The following is an 18,867-nucleotide window of genomic DNA, read 5'->3' on the forward strand; positions in this document are numbered from 1 at the left end:
GACAACAGCCCCGGCTGAGGCCAGGGACCTGTGGGCCACACATCCATGGTGTCGGACGAGGAGCTCAGTGAGCAGTGGCTGCTTAGGGAGACCCTGCTGGGGCCTCTGAGGCACACTTGCTCACTATGGTTTGTTCCATACTGAGAAAGTCTCTATCAGTTCAAGCTGCTTCCTGGTGGGTCTGCTGCTTCGTGGAAGCCCCCAGCCTCCTGGTGGGGCTATCGCATGCCCTGGGCCTTGCAGCCCCCTTCTTGGGTGGGAGGCTCTCCCAGGAACTGGACGGCAGCTGCCTCTGAGGCCTGCGGGGTGGCCTTGGTGCTTGAGGCACTCCTGCGGGTGCCCTGGGGACTCGGGGGGCCTTTCTTCTGGGGCTGCGGACTCAGCTGGCCCTTCCTGCCAGCAGATGGACTCTTGGAGCCTTTGGCCTTGGCCTGGGGGTGGGCCTCGGTGCCCCTGAGGGGCTTGAGACCCAGCCTCTCGCAGTAGCTGTTGCACTGGTGGGAGGAAGCAAACTGGTCCAGCAGGGCTGGGTAGCAGCTCTCCTTGAGACCTTGGTACCTGCAGCCGAACAGGAAGAGCAATGGGAATCCTGCCCTGTGGCCCAGGCCACTGGGGACTGCCTGGGCATAGTGCCCAGGGTGCCTCCCACCCTGCCTGAGGGGACCAAAAGTCTCTCCTGAAGAATGCTGCATGTGGCAGCCTCCCAACTCACTGTGCCCTGACACATGGGTCATCACTGGGATATTGGTCAGTGGGAGCAAGTATCCACCAACAACTGGAGGAGACTCCACCCAGCAGCCCAGTCACAGGGTCATGCGTATCTGCACCATGGCGAGCTGGTTCAGAATCTCAGAGCAACCTGTGTGCAGGCATCCACTATGGCCTCCAGTCCTGACCTGGGGTCAAGGGCATGCAGCATGGGGATCAGAGGCCCCAGAAGGCAGTCAGTCCTGGGGCTGTGGGTGGGCCTGGGTTCCAACCTAGAATCAGATGTCAGGACAGCTGACACCCGGAGAGACTCCCCAAGGACCAGAGCCGCTGGCTCACCCGCGCAGCTTTGTGGCGATCTGCACGTCAGTCATCTTCCAGTCCACGCCTGAGAAGGCAAAGGTGGCGAGGTTCAACATGAGCCCACCATGTGTGAGACTGAACAGGAGACCCTCCCACTCCAAGACCTGCTGCCGCCCGCACTCTCCGCTTGCTGCTGACCACAGCCGTCTGCAGACAGCTTGTCCTCATTCATAGTCTCTCTTCCCAGTGTCTGCTCAATGTTGGAGGAGGAAGGGACAAGGGACCCCTCAGTGACAGTGGCTCCCCCACATGGAGCATGGATGGGATCATCACAGCATCATCAGCTCCGACCAAAGCCTCCCACAGTCACTTCTGCATCTCTCACCCTTGGTGCTCCTACTCTTTCCCTCAGGAACACCATGGAACGTCCCACTCCCTCTCCTCCCCCTCCAGAGAGCCAAGTGCTGGTTAGGGAGCAGGTCTGGAGAGGCTAGAGCCAGGGGAAGGCGTCAGGGCTACCGGGCTTCTGCTGCTGGACTGTGTAGGGCCATCTCAGTCAAATGCAGAGAAGTAGATGAAGCTATTCACAGAGGAGTTGGCACAAGTGGAGGAGCTGCTGCAATGGTCTGGCTCCCCAGCTTGCAGGAGAGGCCTGCAAGTCGGGGCAGGACGAAGAGCAGGGCCCAGCTGCAGGGAGTAGGTGGACTGCACCCAGGGATGGGGGGAGCTGTAGGTGATGAAGCAGATCCCCCCAGTGTCTGACATGGCTTCCTCCTGGAGTTTGAGTGGCTCAGAGTGGTCTAGTACACGTACTGCAGTCATAGACTGGGCCACCAAGGCCCTGGGCTGTTAGGGTCACGTGGAAAACGGTCCCTGTCCAGCCAACACTGGGAGACCAAGTGCTATGAGAGGTGGAGGAGAGTCAACACTGAGCCTGTGAGCCACCCCCCCATCCCAGGCAGGGTCTCGCTGTGCACCCCCACTTCCTACCTGCCAGGTCTGTGACCAGGAAGCTGCCATTTGTCCACTGATACAGCCAGTGCTGGAAGGTCTGGCACTTGTGCACGGCCTCGGGGAGGCTGGTGGCTGTGGGGGGCCCTGCGCAGCCCCAGTCCCGGGAGCAGTAGGACTCCAGCGGCCTGCCCAGGTCCTCCTCCAGGGTGGCGTACGGGATGGTGTTGGCGGGCCGGTAGATGAGGTACAAGGGGATGATCCTAGACAGTGTCCCATGTGTGAGTGCTCCCCTCCAACTCAAAGAAGGGCCCCTCCCACCAGGGGGCATCTCAGAGGTGAACCCAAACCCACAGAACCATGAGGAAGGCAGCTCCCCCGGGACTCAGGACAGAAATGGAGGCCCTTGGCTCAGAGTCTGTCCATCCCTGGGGCCACTTCTGCAGAGTGGAACCCAGTGGCAGCCCAGGCTTAAACTCCAGATGATTGAAGAGCAGTGAGCCTGGTATAGAAGCCCATGCCGGTCCCTCTGCAGCCCCAGAACCGTCAGCCTGACTCAGTCCAGGCCCTTGTATCCACAGAGCCCAGAATCTGCTGAGCCCATCCTAGGCAGTCAGAAAAACGTGGCCTGGCAGGGTGGATGACAGGAGACTTTGCCGAGGTGGAAGTGAATCCTGCAGTCTCTATCCTTCCCTCAACTGTATGGGGTCCCCGTTTGGGATGCCCCAGGAGCCATGGGGTCATCCTCCCCTCCCTGTGTACTTACTCGGGCACTTCTCCAAAGCCAGGCACGGCCCGGGCCTCAGCCGCAAAGATTTTGCAGTACTCCCGGCTCATGTTCTGGATCTTGCACCCCTGTGGATTAGTGGGCATCAAATCCGATTAGCAGGGAAGCTCTCAGTGCGCAGCCACCTGCTGGAGGACTACTGGTAGCTTCCAGCTGGAGCAGGCAGGGCTGACCCTGCCCCATGCCCTGCCGTGGTTCAGTTGTCGTATCCTAGGCTGTTAGTTAGGCAGAGGCTCTCTGAGCACTTCTGAACTGCAGTTTCTAGTGCTGTAGTAACAGAGGCAGGGTTTGGGTAACTGTGGCAAGCAGGGAAGACTACACTTCTCACCCAACCATCATGGCCAGGAGACAGCAGGTACGAGATGAGGGGAAAGGTTACGGCTGCAAACACAGTTGCAAACACCAGTCCCGAGGCCTGGACACACTCAGCTCTGATATCAAGTGCCTGAGCTAGGCCATGCGTCAGGCTTCCCTGCAGAGCTGAGAGTCCTGGGAGCCTGACATGGAGGAGATGGACAGGGCTGCAGCTCCTGCACTGGGTCTCCCCACAGGGTGCAGGTGGGGAAGGACAGGCCGGAATACCTGGATGGTGACGTCGTAGTTCCTTCCCAGGAGAGAGGTCTCACTGCTGGGCCCAAACACCAGCTGACTGCGCACCTTGATGATGCACGTACGACCGGACTCAAACAGAGGGTCCAGTCCATAGATGACCTTGGCCTGGGAGGCCTTCCGAAGGCCACAACCGCGTCCACGCCCTCGAAGCTCCTCGCTCACCAGCCGTCCGAAGAGTTTGTCCCCCCAGCAGCCAGAATCTGCCAGGCCCTTAGCAAACACCATGGGGGTCATCTCAATCTCTTCTCCAACTGAAGGGAAACAGGCAACGGGTGGGAAATCGGGTAGAAGAGCGTGGCAGCCTCCTGCCCTGCCACCTGGCGGCTTGCTGGCTGTGCACTGGGCTCCCTGCCTACCCATACCCTTTGAGTATAACTTGCCCCCTGAGCCTGTCACTGTGCTGGGTGGTACTCATTGCACTGGAAGTGCTCGGCAGGCATCTGGGGAGGGCAGCAGCAATCCTTACAGAGTGCCAGGATGACTGTGCTTTAGTGGGTGTCTGGACAAAAGGAACAGATGATTCCATCTCCACCACCACGTTGGACGGAAACCATGTGCAGGACCGGCCAGCGGCAGTGAGCACCCCTCCGTGGCTAAGGACCATTTGCCATGGAGAGGATCTGGAGTGCCCTGTGGAAGCGGTGATTGCAGGTCTCAGCAGGAAGTGCCCAGAACAGACCTGAGGCCACCTGTGAGACCAGACAGCATGGCAGCAGCAGTGAACAACAACACCTGCAAACAAAGGCTGCAGGGGCCAGTGGAAAGGGCTCCCGTGGCCAACAATGAGACAATCTTAGCAACAAAGGGAGGAAGTACTACGAGGGATTCCATGCATCAGATCCATGTGTTCTTAATGAACAAAAGCCAACCCTCTCTCAAGGAACCTGAAAACTTCACTAGTCACCTTTGGACAGCACTAGGGCATCAAATCTCTGGTCTGAAATCTGTATGCAGGGGAGGAAAAGCAAGTGAGCCAGGATTCAGCCTGCCTTTTCTGTTGGAATTACACATACCAGAGAACCATATAATCATTTTAAAACACACACACTCAAAAATAATAATAGGATTTCAGTAGAAAGAGTTAAAATAGATTCATATTATCATCCTTAGTAAGTAATGCCTGACAACAGGCGTGGTCTCAGGGATTACGAACCTTGGAAAGAGATAGGTCATGCAGTAAACACCTGACCTAAACAGTGCTCAATCTGAGCGTGAAGCAAGGACAATCATGTGAGACTGTGTGCTCCCAGCTGGGAGGCCAGAGACTATGCACAGCACCACTGAGCAGCAGACTGCCCCAGAGAAAGAGCCAGCCGAGGCTGACCAACCTCTGCCATCAGGCTGCCAAAGCAGAGGAGGCATGTGGCATGTGGGGACAGAACCACACAAAGTTCCTCACCTCAAAAGACAGCACCAAGCAGCAAAGAGCATCCATGGGGAGAAGGAGCTGTGCCAACTAGGGGAGCCTGCAGAGAGCCACCAGGCCAGAACAGGAGTGGCCAGCCCAGCTGGGACAACTGTAGAGCCTCTGAGGGGGTGTCTGAGGACAGCATACAATGGCTTCGCTAAGATTTCAGGGGGGAGGTTCTGTTTGACAGATTGTTTTGTTAACTGAACAAAAGGTACTGGTTGGAAGATCGAATGCTTGATAAGTGAATGAGCAATGGAGTGAGCGAATCAGTGAAGGAATGGATGCATCTGCTTGCCAAGGAAGCTTTACGGCGTCTGGGGCTGGCTGCCCTCACAGTCCCAAGCCTTCACATGTGTCTCACAGGCACATATGTATGAATGTCTGGCCTTGGCACCTGCTGTAGCGGCTGCCATCCCAGGCCAGAGTGCCTGCTCTGAGCTTCGGCTACTGGCATTCCGATGCAGCTTCCTCCCTGGGAGACATCAAGTGACAGCTCAGTCCTGGAGGCCCCACCAAGGAGCTCTGGGCTCCTGGTTTCTGCTGGCCCAGCCCTGATTGTTGGTATCAGAGAGAGATCCCGCAAATCAAAGCTATTTCTTTCTTTTTTCCTCTCTTTCTGTCATTTGACCTTTCAAGTAGGTAAAAAAAAAAAAAAAAAACTATGGGGCCCGGCAAGGTAGCATAGTGGCTCAAGTCCTCCTCTTGCATGCACCGGGATCACATATGGATGCTGATTCTGATCCCAGTGGCCCTGATTCCCAGCCAGCTCTCTGTTTGTGGCCTGGGAAAGCAGTCAGTCGAGGATGGCCCAAAGCCTTGGGACCCTGCACCTGCGTGGGAGACCCGGAAGAAAATCCTGGCTTCAGATCGGTCATTGAGGCCGCTTGGAGAGTAAACCAGCAGAAGGAAGATCTTCCTCTCTGTCTCTCCTCTCTTATATCTGACTTTCCAATAAAAACAAATAAATCTTTACAAAACCACCTCTGCAAGTCTTGAATATTTGCCCAGATCAGTCACCATCGCCAGGGAACCTGGTCATGCCACATTCCTAGGCCAAACCCAGGCATGATGGCATCAGCAGCAGGGGTCCATGAAAGCACACACTGAGCCAGCTGCTCCTGTGGGACTCAGGTCGCCCAAGGGCCTTGGCAGGGCAGGGGCTGGGGTGAAAGCAGGAAAAGCCACCCTTCTCCCCAGAAGGCCCCGTACCTTCACCTTCTTCTCTAGAGATGAATCCAGACAGCACTGTGAGAGAGACAGAAGAGAAGGAAGCTGCTTCCAGCTGGCCTGCTCAGGGAGAGTGCCCTCTCACCCACCCCTGGGGACCAGGCAGGCCGCTGGGCACTCACCCTCAGGGCTGAGGCAGAAGTCCGTGGAGGCTACGCCATGCTCGTTGTGGATGGTGCATCGGTACACGCCACAGTCCACGGGTGATGCTTGCACGATGGCCAAAGCCGCCGGGCCCTCGTCCCCTGCACTGCACAGGGTGGGGAGCCTCTGTGACAGCCTGAGCAGAGCCCAGGGACAGACTTGCAGCCTGGGAGCCCCTCAGCCCTCTTCAGAGGCTGCTCTGCACCCAGGCTCCAGGGAGCTCTGGGAGGTGCAGGAGTTCAGCTCTGTGTTCGAGGGCCATCCTGGATCAATGCACATCTGGATTTCAGCCCTCACACACATGGGCACGAACCTTAGGAAAGGGACTCAAGCTCTCTGGGCCTCCATTCTCTCATCTCTACCATGGGAATAACAGAATCTCTCTCCCAGGGCTACTGTGAGGATAAAATGAGGTGGCAGCAATCACCCCCCAGTGACCATCCTTCAGGAGCCAGCCCAAGTGGATGCTGTTCCCACTCAGCTTACCTCCTGCCCACCTCGCCCACAGGGCGCTGGTCCTTGGCCCATGTCAAGACTGAATCACTGAGGATGTTAAAGAACTGACACCAGAGCTTCAGGCTGCCGGAGGCATCAGGAAACTGCTCCACCCGAATCTTCCGTATCACCTGAGGGGCTGAGAGCAGGAGCTGGAGCCTGGGCCAGAGCCTCCTGCCCCTTTCCTCAGGTCCCCCTTGCCATCATCCTGCTTCCCTGGGTGGCCCAGGCCCAGTTCTGGTTCCTTAGTGTCGCACACTTGTCTGAGGGCACAGACCCAGGCACTACCTGTGCCTGATAGAGCAGATGATGGGCATCGTGGGCCACACGCCCTAGGAGCATGGGAAGAGGCTAACAGGCATGTGGCCATGGCTGGGATATCACTGAAGTCAGGCTTTGTCCCAAGCTGCTGATCTTCCTCCCATGGAACCCTCTCCATCTCATAGCGGTAATGGAGTACTACCCCACTTTTGCAGTAAGCCCTAGGCCTAGGCCTTTCTGATCCCAATCCCAGAGACAGATAGTGCAGTAAGACCATCTTTACCTAGCTGTTGACAGTAGCAGGTGCCCGCCAAGGCTTCTTGGCACCCCCCACCCCTGAAGCAGTGCCCAGCCCTCCCCAAGGCTCACCTTTAAGCTGGTCTCCGGCTTTCCTGGGCTTGGTCAGGACTTCCTGCTTGCCTTCCTCTGGGCTCGGCTCTGCGTCCAGCCCACTGGCCTTGGGGTTGGCCAGGGCCAGCTCCTCCTCCGCCCGGGGCACCTCCAGCATGCTTGCCCTTCTGCCCTGGTTGGGGGAGCGCCTCTCCCGGCCTGGAGTCCCTGGGGACCCAGGTGCCAGGCTCTTCCGGGATCCCCGTGGAGACACTGAAGGGCTCTCTCTCCCCTCAGGCCTCGCTGCTTCCCCATCTCCTGACGCCCTGACCTTGGGGAGAAACCGCTTCCTCCGGGCACCCAGAGCCAGCTCCTCAGGGGTGGCTGCAGGCAGCTCTGCCACAGCCTCCCCTGGGACCTTGTCCTCTGGGAAGGCCTCCTGGGTTCTGCCCCCTGCTGGGAGCAGTCCCTGCTCAGGGGCTGCTGGCTTCCCTGCCTGCCCCAGGAGCCCTCCTTGTCCCTCAAGGGACCCCTTCTCCTCCCCCTCATGGGCTCCTGCTGAGGCCTGCCCAGTGCCCTCCTCACCTACCACGATGGAAGGGACGGTGAAGGGGCTGGGGCCTGGGGCGCGGGAGCCCTGAGCTGCAGCCAGGGCTCGCTGACCGGCCTGCACCTCACGGTCTAGGAGGCCAGTGAGGCGGCGGGAGGTGCAGGGGCTCAGGAGCAGGCTCTGTGCACTCTGCAGCAGGTGGTTGTTCTCCACACGGTCTAGAATGCGCCTTGATGTCCGTGGACTCAGCCCGGCCACTTCCACACTGGGGGCCAGAGTGGACGGGGGGGCCAGACCCCCAGCTGTACTGCCCTCCCGAGCCTCAGCCCCCACCCCACTTGTCTCCGTGCTGGACAGCTTCAGCAGTAGCAGCAAGTAGTTCTTCAGGGAGTCGATAAGGCCAGGGTCACAGCTGCGGGGCCCTGAGGTGCCCCCTTCCCTTGGGGCTGTCTGGGCACAGGCCCCCTCACTGCTGGGGGCCATGGTTTCTGGTGAGGGATTCTGTGGAGGGGGTCCTGGGCCCAGGTGCAGTGTGGGGGCAGAACTTGGCAGGGCCTGATCCATGGCAGGCAAGATGGTAGCAGGACAGCTGTGTGTGGAAGCCAGGCTGTGGGGCAGCCCCTCCTGTGGCCTACCAGCCAGGCCTGGCCCAGGAAGAGAAGCTGCTCTGGGCACCTCCTGGCTTGTGTCAGTTGTAGGATATCCTCCCACGTCTGTACTCAGCTTGTCCCCTGACTGCACCTCGGGGGACAGGGACAGCCTGTCCTCCTGTGGGGCCTTGACAGGGCCTGGCCATTCTTGCCCTTGGCTTTGTTCTCCTCCCTCCTGCTCAGAGCTCTCCTGTGGCAGTGGCTGGGCTGGCACATGAAGGGGTCCTGACAGGCGACCCAAGACAGTCCCTTCAAGGGCCCTGGGTGGCGTGGCCCCTGTAATCTCCTCAGATATGAGCACAAAGCCAGCTTTCTCTGGGACAAGAGCCTCTGCTGGTGTCTGCGCAAAGCCATTGGGGCCCTGAGGCAGCCTCGGAGCCTGTGACAAAGGGAGCTGTGGGGCCCTGGATTCGGGGCTAGTGTTGCTCCAGGCCAGCCGCTCCTGCTGACCACTTGTGGCTGTCGGCGTGCTCCCCTCTGACTGGGCTGCCTTTGCCTCCTGCATCCTTGTCCCTTTTGGAGCCTTCTCGTCTACCTGTGTCCTCTCCGCCTGCATCAGCACGTCCCTCTGGGCACTCTCGACTGCCGGCAGCCTCTCACTTTCCTGAGTTACCACGTCCACCTCTGTCTTCTCACTTGCCTGAGTCTTCTGGGCTTTTAGGGTCGCGTCTGCCGGGGCCCTCCCATCTGCCTGCATCTCTCCATCTGACTGCCTCTCTTGCTTGCCTCTGGTCCTCTGTTCAGCGGATGACACCACATCCACCCGGGTGTCCGTGTCCATGGGCTCAATGACACATTGATTTCTGGATGTGCCACTACCACCCACAGGGGCAGCGCCAGAGCCACTGCTGGCCAATGGTGTTGGAGTCGTGGTCGCCTGAGACTCCTGGACCTGCAGAAACAGGGACAAAAGCCAGAGCTGAATGACATGCATGCCAGGGTCTCCCCATGTAGCACCCAGACCATTCTCCCAGGGATCCTGCCACCTGGTCTCTGAAGCCTGAAGGGAACTAGGAAACAAAGCACATGACGAGGTCCCAAGTCCTGACCTCAGAGTGTGGACTAGGGAGCACCAAGCCCCAGCCTGAAGAACCCAGGGTCCTCCCAGTACTCAGCCGTCAGCTCCTCTCCCCAGGCCTCCCACAGCAGCCACTCAGCCCTTTTCCTGTGGTCCCCATTGCCTTGGAGAGAACTGTGGGTGACGAGGGGGAAGTGCCACAAGGCATCTCGTGAGCCGCCTCAGGGACAGCACTCACCAGGAACATGATGGCTCACATATGCAGTGGGTCCAGAAACCACAATGGTGCCTCGGCCAAAAAGCTAATGAAATGTTCTACTTGAGCCCTTGTGAAGAGCTTCTACAGGCCAGGTCCAGGCTGGGCCCCCCAGCAATGACGATCTTCCCTCACAGCTCCCAACACTGTACCATACCTCTAAGAGGCAAGGACAACAGTGGTCAAAGAAGGGATGTGATCTATCCGTGATTGCACAGCAGGTGGCACAGTGTGACTAGCCGGGCATATCTCTACTTCAAGGCCATGGGCATGTTGCCTGTGTAATCAGGGTGGCTCAGGACACCACCTGCCTCCTCCTACTGACTGTCATCAAAACCAAGTGAACCTCACTGTCAGGGAAGAGGCAGGGGGAACCATTCATTATGGAAAACAAACAACAAAAGGATGAGGATGCAGATCGGGTGAGCCCGGATATGCCAGCAAAAATACTGACATGTGGGGAAAGGCCTCTCCTTAAGGTGACAGATCGGCAGAGCCTACACCTGGCAGGATCCTGGGACATGAGGGGAAGCAGAAGATACAGGAGAAGTACCCAGCAGGGACAGGAAGGAGACAATCAAACACCAACAACCCACAGCGAGGGACCTTCCAAACATCACTGCACTGACAAAACAGCTGGTGAACAAACAGGGACTTCAAGACCACTGTCCCCATGGGCCCTGATGGACGCAGCAGCAGCGAACCAACACCAGTCACCTGAAAGACGACTTAGGAAACTACAGCAAAACAATAGATGGCACCCACCAGATACATTCAGCTTACATGACACAAATTACATACATCACACATTAACATGCATTATCATATGCTAGACCACAACATAGTACATTAAATATGACATACATTGTATACTGTTATACATTAGTACATATGACACACTTTACACAGTAACACATGCTACCACATATGACACATTGACACATATTAACGCGCAGCTGTGGAGCCAAGACCCAACACAAACACATGTTGAAGTGGTAGACCAGGCATGCCCTGATGACACAAAAACAAGACAAATATATTATGTCCAGATATAGGTTAAAGGTAAAATAGTAGAAAAATATATAATGTGCAAACATTAATCAGTGAAGGCTGGAGTGGCCTTATTACTATCAGACGCAGAAGGCTTTAGAACAAAGAAAATTACTAGGGAAAAACACTGAATTACTTAAGAATAAAAGGGCAAATTAAATATAATAATTGAAATGTGTAAGAATCTAGTAAGATTGTTTTAAAATACATGATCTAACTTGAAGTTCACTGAATGTTTTTTTACAGCTGTCATCCAGCTGTTGTGCCCAGTTGAGTTTTCATTTCAGTTACTGCATTTTTCATTTCCAAGCTTCACGTGTGGTTGTCTTTGAAGTCTTCATCTTTACTGAGATTTCCTGGCTTTTTATCTATTTTCAATGTTCACCCTTACTTGTTAAATTTTATAGTAGCTGTTTTAAGTCAGATAATTCCAACATTGTCATCTTGCATTAAAATTCTGTTTTCCCTTGCAAGTTGAGATTTTCCTGACTTTCTCTGTGCCATTAAAAAATAAACTATCCTAGACATTCTTGACATTATGAGACTATGGTTCTTGTTAAAGTCTTGTGGAGAATGATGACATTTTGTCTCAGCAGGTCATCTACCTGGATGTGTTCAGACCCCCCATGGGGGTTATTTCAGGATCAATTCCATTTACAAAGCCTTTCCAGTGCTATTTGCATCTGTTCTCTGAATGTGCTACCCAGTGGCCAGTCAAGACTTGGAATGTGGTTTGTTAGCTCCATTTTCAAACCTTTGGATACTCTGTTTAGAATTAAACCTACAGGAACAGTATGGGAACAAACCCAGAAAAGCTATAAAGAGTGTGACCATCCAGAGGTCACATCTGACTTTCCGAGGACATCTTCCCAAGCCTCTCCCACTCCATAATCTCCCACGACAGCCTCAGCCCTCCCCGCCCACCCGAAGGATTTCCTGCATCACTCCTTTAGCCAGATAGTGGGGGCCTCACCTCTCCTCCCTGCCATGTGCTTCCAGACATGAACTGTACCCAGGACCTAGGAGGAGATCCAGAAGGGAAGAAAGCAGCAGGATTATCCCATCTGTGTTAGGTCCAGCTCCTAGCAGTGGAAGGGAAGATCCTTCTCTCTCTGGGTTTCAGGCACTTGCAGCTCTGCTCTGAATAGAGTCCCCACAGGAACCCCTGTGTGACTTCTCTGACCACTGTGCCCACAGGGACCCCTATACGTCTGTTCTGACCACTGTGCCCACAGGGACCCCTATGCGTCTGTTCTGACCACTGTCCCCACCAGGGACCCGTGCGTCTGCTCTGACCACTGTCCCCACCAGGGACCCCTTTCCCATTCTTCAGCCTGACCCAGGGTTCTTCCTTTCGAGTGCTATGTCAATGTGGATGTGCACCTCTGGGGTTCAGATTGCACTAACAACAGGCCAGGAAACACCAGAAGGTTTTTTGTTTGTTTTGTTCTGTTAGCTCTCATTGTTGATGTTTTGTTTAAAAGAAAAGTAAACACTCTTGTTGGCGGGGGGGGGGGGGGGGGGAGGGCGTAAATTCTTAGTCTTCTTTCCCAAACTGTCTGCCATGGTTTGCTCTTCAAAGCCATCAAATGCACCATGCATTCTGTTATATTTTTGCTGCATTCAATGGGAAATAGAAGTAGAGGGAGAAGAATTGGAATGGCCATAATAATCACAACTAACTTAATACTACTTGTTGTAGTTTTCAGTGCTGAAACTACAGTTTTTAGTCCTGAAATCTAGATGGTTCATTTTTAAGTCTTTGCTACTTTCATAGCTTCCAGTTCTCTGCTGAAATCCCTAATTCTGTATTGTCAACGTCTTCTTTATGGACCTGACTGGCAGAGAGATAGGCACATTTAGTCACCAAGATTGCTGCTGTCAGGGAGAGCGCTGCTGGACAGCTTGGCTGGGCCAGAGAGGAGGACCAAGGGATTTTCTAAAAACCCAAGAAATCCTTGTTCTGTCATCCCTTCCTCATCTACACCCAAGAAGGAAGCCTCACTCGAGCTTCCACAAATACATCTTGCTCCTGGGAAAGGAAAGCAGGCCAGGCAGAGAGAGGGAAGACAGGTATCCACTCCCAGGAGCAGTGTTCCCACCAAGAGCCTGACTGGCCAACAAGGAGAAAAGGACAGAACAAAAAAGCAGATGAAGGAAAGGAATTAAAGTAATGGAAAGGAATACCACGCCCCCAAATGAGAAAGCAAAACACAAAGATACTAGTTTTTCAAAACTAATTCTCAAACTTCAGGCGATCCTGATCTAAATCACAGCACCACAGACACTGAAAGCAGATGAATGGCTGCCTGGGCCTGGGGCTGAGAACACAGACTGACTGCAAAAAGAGATGGAAATGTTCTAAAGCTAGGCTGTTGCACAATTCTGTATTCTGAACCACATGTGCACTTAAACTAGGAGATTTTTATGGTATAGAAATTTTACCTTGGGACCAGCACATTGGCTCAGCTGGTTAATCCTCTATCTCAAAGCACCAATATTCCATATGGGCACCAGTTTGTGTCCTGGCTGCTCCACTTCCCATCCACTCCTTGCTTGTGGCCTGGGAAAGTAGAGGATGGCCCAAAGTTTTGGAACCCTGCACTTGTGTAGGAGACCCAGAAGAATCTCCTGGTTTCAGATCAGCTGGGCTCCAGCTACTGTGTCCACTTCAGGAGTGTGAATTAACATATAGAAGATCTCTCGTTTTCTCTATAAATTTGCCTTTCCAATAAAAATAATTAAATCATAAAAAAAAAAGAAGCAGGGGGATGTTGTGGCCTGCAGGTGAAGCTTCTGCCTGTGATGGCTGCATTCCTATCAGAGTCTGGTTACTCTAGTTCCAATCCAGCTCCTTACTCATGCAGACCTGGGACAGCAAGTGCAGCTCAAGTACTGGGGTTTCTGCCGTCCATAGGGAGTTCTGGGCTCCTGCCTTTAGCCCAGCACAGCCTTGGCTACTGTGGGCATTTGGGGAGTGAGCCAGCAGATAAAAGAGCTTTCACTTTCCACCTTTCAAGCAATACAAATAAAATAACAAACTTCTTTTCTTTTTTTCTTTTTTTGTTTTTAAAGATTTATTTTTATTATTTTTCCATTGGAAAGGCGGATATACAGAGAGGAGAGACAGAGAGGAAGATCTTCCATCCGATGATTCACTCCCCAAGTGAGCGCAACGGGCCGATACTATGCCGATCCGAAGCCAGGAGCCTCTTCCGGGTCTCCCACGCAGGTGCAGGTTCCCAAAGCTTTGGGCCATCCTCGACTGCTTTCCCAGGCCACAGGCAGGGAGCTGGAAGGGAAGCAGGGCTGCCGGGATTAGAACCGGCGCCCATATGGGATCCCGGGCGTGCAAGGCGAGGACCTTTAACCACTTGCGCCACCGCGCCGGGCCCACAAACTTATTTTCTAACAGCTTTTTTCAAAAAATTTAATTGAAAGGCAGATTTATACAGAAGAAGGAGAAAAAGATCATCCATCTGCTGGCTCACTCCCTGAATGGCTGCAATGAACAGAGCTGAGTCAATCCGAAGCCAGGAGCCAGGGGTCTCATCCAGGTCTTCCATATGGGTGAAGGGGCCCAAGGACCTGGACCATCCATTGCTTTCCCAGGCCATTAGTAAGGAGCGGGATGGCAAGTGGAACAGCTGGGACTAGAACCAGAACTCAGATGGGATGCTAGTGCCTGCAGGTGGTGGATTAGCATATTGAGGCAAGGTGCCAGACCCAAACATAAGCATTTAAAAACTAATAATAGACTACTGACATGGTAGCCTAGTGGCTAAAGTCCTCCCCTTGCACATGCTGGGACTCCATATGAGTGCTGGTTCATTTCCCGACTGCTCCACTTCCCATCTAGCTCCCTGCTTGTGGCCTGGGAAAGCAGTTGAAGACAGCACAAAGCCTTGGGACCATGCACCTGTGTGGGAGATCCAGAAGAAACTCCAGGTTCCTGGCTTCGGATCGGCTCAGCTCCAGCTACTGCACCCACTTGGGGATGCAGATGGAAGATCTTTCTCTCTGTCTCTTCTCCTCTCTGTATATCCGACTTTCCAGTAAAAGTACATAAATCTTGGAAAGAAAAAGTCAAGCTAAAAACTAATGCTGTACTCAAATTCCAAATCAACTTAAGTCAACTGAAAGTATCAAACAACAAAACTTATTTAAAAATATAGAAAATTTAACTTTATAATAGGAAAGCATAAACTCTGTGGAAGACTTGGTTAAAATATTTATATTATGGCATCTTACATGACCACTATGCTTCCTTCATAATAAAAAAAAGTTGTTGTTTTTTTTTTAAGTCTTGGTAGAATAAGAACACAAAAGGCAGTCAAATTAATCTACTGCAAAAGAAAAAAAAAGTCAAAATATACACAGATGTTACCTACACGTTTTATGTGGATGGATGTTTCTTAGTTTTTAAAGTAGAAGCCATGCAAGTCCTCACAGGTGCCTTGGAAGTGAGCAGCTTGCTGGGAGGCTGCAGGGCGGGGCTGGCACTTACTCCCTGGCCCTGCCAGGGGCAAGCACCAGCAGCGGTCCTGGTGTGGAGTTCCTACCCAGGCGGGCAGCCTGTGCAGAAGCCACATTCCCAGCAGACTGGGCTGCCAGCCCAGTCACTTCCTAAATGAGCTCCCTAGAGGCCTCCGAGAGCTGTCTCCTGGGAGAGGCCCTGCTGCCCAACCCATGTGCTGCCAGGCACTCAGGGCAGCCCTACTGAGTTTCCCCTGGGCCACTGTGAATGCTCTACACCCATGACCCAAGTCACCCTAGACTGAGACCAACACCAAGACCAAGTGGCAGCAGCAAGGGCAGTTTTGAGCCCTTGGGCCTTGGGGTTTGCTGCTGGGCAGTCTCCAGGGGGGCACCCCTCCCTGTAACCACCCCATCCCCTGCAAGCTCCTTCCCAGTGTCTGTCCTGTGCTTCCCTCCCTGCTCCAAGGAAACACCTGTTGTCTGCCCGGACTTCCCAAGCCTCTTGCTCCCCATGGAGCCCCTATGCCCAGGACCAGACTCCCACCCTCCACCCCAAGAAAAACCCAGTTCTTGAGCAAACCAGAAGCTGTCTCTACTCTGAGTTGTCAGATTGCATAAAAAAAGAAACATGGGACATCAGTTAAGTTGGAATTGCAGATGTACAACTGATCATTTCTTAGTACAAATATGGCCTATCTGATCTACCACATCCCACCTTCGAAGTGCTTTTTCCTTCTGCCACTCCTCAGCAATACTCATCAGAAGTGCCACTGACTACAGGGCATGGGCATTAGGTGAAGCAGTATCCCGTACTGTGGTGTCTAGTTTGAGTCCCGCTCTGGTCTGGATTCCACCTTCCTGCTAATGCACACCATGGGAGGCAAGAGATGGCTTAAGTGGTTGGGTCCCTGCCACCCACACGGGAGAGGCAGAGGAGATCCGGGCACCCGGCTTCAGTCCTGGATCCCCCCTGGCTCCTGTGAGCATTTAGGAACTGCAACCTCAGATAGGAGATCTCCATCTGTCTCTATGTTCCTACTCCTTTCAAATAGAAACTGAAAATAAACATAACAAAACCGCAATGAGACACTGCCCTCCTTCAGCCCTGGAATACCAACCCTAGATGCAAGACATACTGTTTCCTCTTGTTGATTCACATACTCCTGCTTCACAATTCTGTCCCCAACCTGCCTCTTTCCCGGGTAAGCAGACACCATCGGATTCCTGTCTCCACACACAACATCATCACCTCTCGAGGCCCCCTGTCCCATAGGAACATGCGCCTCTCCTGCCATAATCAAGTCTGTGCTAGCCTGTCTTACAACAGCCTGGACGACAGACATTATGATGGCTATTATTCCAATTTTACAACTTGATCAAGATCATATCACGTTAAAGTCAGATTTGCATGTAGATCCAAATCCAGCTCAATCCAGAGTCAACTGGAACTTTCTGAACACTCAGTATTTTTCAAAAATCTTTTTTAGAAAGATGTACTGATTTATTTAAAAGTAAGAGTTACAGAGAGGAGGAGAGACCGACAGAGATAAAGACAGATATCCTCCAACCACCAGTTCACTCTCCAGGCAGTTGTAACAGAAAAGGCTGAACCTGGACTAATCCAAGAACCAGGAGCCTCTTCTGTATCTCCCACACGGATGGCGAGGGTCCAGGTACTTGGCCCATCCTCTGCTGCTTTTCCCAGGCCATCAGCAAGGAGCCAGATCAGAAATGGAGCAACTGTGCCCACATGGGATGCCAAGGTCCCAGTCAGCTTCACCTGCTACGCCACACTGCTGGCTCCCAGACAAGTGCCCAACAAGAGCCTCTCAAACTGAAGCACACTCCCCAGGGTCCCCGTCAATACTGCGGCCCCAACACAGCAACACAAGCTGGCACTTCCTCCACCTCCCTCTAGGGCACTGGCCTCTCGGCCACACACCCCTACATTTTCAGAACAAAGAGGCAGGCCATGCTGCCCACACACCTGGCATCTGGAGGGCAGCTGGCCAAGGGCCACGTCTGTGGTCCCCTGCTCTGGCCAACACTGCATGCCCTCCACGCCCCTTCTATAAATAGTCACTGCTCGCTGGCTGCCGGGCAGTTGTGGCAAGAGTTTCCATGAGGTCAGCTCCCCAGGGACCCAACACCCTCACTCACCTCTCCGGAAGTCTTGTGGACTGCTCGCCCCTGTGAGGGGCTGTCGCGGGTGCCGTGTCTCCGCCGGGCGGGGGGCGTAGGCACCTGGGCAGAGCCCGGAGGTGGGGCCTTCCCTGAGCTCTGGGCCGCATGCTCTGGAGCCTGACTCAGGGGAGAACTGGGTTTGCTGTCAATGGGGGGCTCTGCTTTGGGCTTTGGAGGAGCAAATCTTTTCCTGTTCAAAGGTTTCGTCGGCTGGGGGGCCAAGGAGGGCACAGGCTGGCCAGGAGCAGCAGGCACCCTCTCATCTCTGGCCTTCCTCGAAAGAGTCTCTCTGGGTGCCCTGACACTTGGGGCCTGGGGCCCCTCCTCTCCTTGAGGCTTGGCTGCCCAGGTGCTCTCCAAGTACATGTCCTTCAGGGAGAAGTACACGTCCTGGGCTGGGCTTGGGCAGGGGCCTGGGGCTGGGGTATTTTGAGCCTTATCTTTAGAGTCCAAAGAGGAGGCTGCCTTTCTGGTGTTATCAGTCCTGGAGGACCCAGGGCCCTGAGGGGCTCTGCTTCTGGGTTGGCTGCGGACCTGCTCTGTGTCCCTGGGCTCCTGCATTGCTGGGGAGTCAGGCAGGTCAGGACTGGGGACACAGTTTTCTGAAGAGCGCTGGCCTCGGGTTGCCTGCTCTGACTCTGGCCTCCGCTGACCTTGCTTGGACTCCTCCTCTTTCTTTTTCTTTTTGGCCCGGGACTCCTTCCTGGGGGCCCTGTGGGGCCCCAGCTCCATGGCCTCACAGATGTACGTTAGCAGGCCGTGCTCAGCGTCCTCCCCATTCTCGGGGGTGGTCTCCCCGTTGGTGGGCAACTCTTCAGGAGGAAGACTGGTGATCAGGCCCAAGCCTGGGTGCTGAGCAGACTCGGCATCTCCCTCCTGCCAAGGCCGGGGCTCCTCATTGGCCTCTCCGGTCGGGGCGGAGGGGCCAGGTGCCTCGCCTCCGCTCAGCCGCCGCTTGCGCTGGAAGCGGTCAGGGCTGAGCTTGCGCAGGACATCAGCGTCCCCTCCAGCCTCCTTCCCGTGCTTCCAGCTCTGCTCGATCTCCCGCATCTTGGCCGCAGCCTTGCGCTTCAGCTTGGCAAACCAACGCTGGTGGATCTTGTACTCAGTCATGGTGCCTACTTCCAGGACCCCCGAGCAGGACACAATGCCCTTGGTGTTGCGGGCAGAGGCCTGGTAGATGGCAGCATCTTCTTCTCGACACCTAGAGGTAGGAGCGTGAGGTGCCACCTGTGCCCTCCTGGGAGGCAAGCGCCCCCATTCCCCATAGCCGGAGTCTTACAGAGTTGAGCATGCTTTCCCCACATGGCAAGTCACCTGAGTGCCACGCCCACTTCAGACATGCCCACAATTTCCTCTTGTCACAGTCCAGGAAACTGAGGCCGACAGGAAGTTGGCACCTGACCAAGGTCAGGATGTTCCAGGAGGGATTAGCCTTGGGGCCCAAGAAA

The 18,867-nt window shown here is 54.5% G+C and overlaps 1 protein-coding gene across 1 annotated transcript in view; it reads right to left on the reverse strand.

The window, feature by feature from the left end:
• Positions 1-218: 218 nt before the first annotated feature.
• The window catches only part of ALPK3 (alpha kinase 3), a 37,071-nt gene continuing 18,422 nt past the window's right edge, over positions 219-18,867 (reverse strand). The window contains exons 5-14 of the mRNA XM_040969800.1: positions 17,393-18,620; positions 7,269-9,321; positions 6,630-6,777; positions 6,122-6,249; positions 5,982-6,017; positions 3,332-3,612; positions 2,729-2,817; positions 2,002-2,225; positions 1,048-1,096; positions 219-558 (exon numbers count right to left, since the gene is read on the reverse strand). Coding sequence (XP_040825734.1) covers positions 219-558; positions 1,048-1,096; positions 2,002-2,225; positions 2,729-2,817; positions 3,332-3,612; positions 5,982-6,017; positions 6,122-6,249; positions 6,630-6,777; positions 7,269-9,321; positions 17,393-18,620 — 4,576 coding nt within the window. The remainder of the gene's footprint in view (positions 559-1,047; positions 1,097-2,001; positions 2,226-2,728; positions 2,818-3,331; positions 3,613-5,981; positions 6,018-6,121; positions 6,250-6,629; positions 6,778-7,268; positions 9,322-17,392; positions 18,621-18,867) is intronic.

Source organism: Ochotona curzoniae, unplaced genomic scaffold (assembly GCF_017591425.1).
Source record: "Ochotona curzoniae isolate NIBS_2020 unplaced genomic scaffold, NIBS_Ocur_1.0 scaffold_4701, whole genome shotgun sequence".
NCBI classification, from domain to species: domain Eukaryota; kingdom Metazoa; phylum Chordata; class Mammalia; order Lagomorpha; family Ochotonidae; genus Ochotona; species Ochotona curzoniae.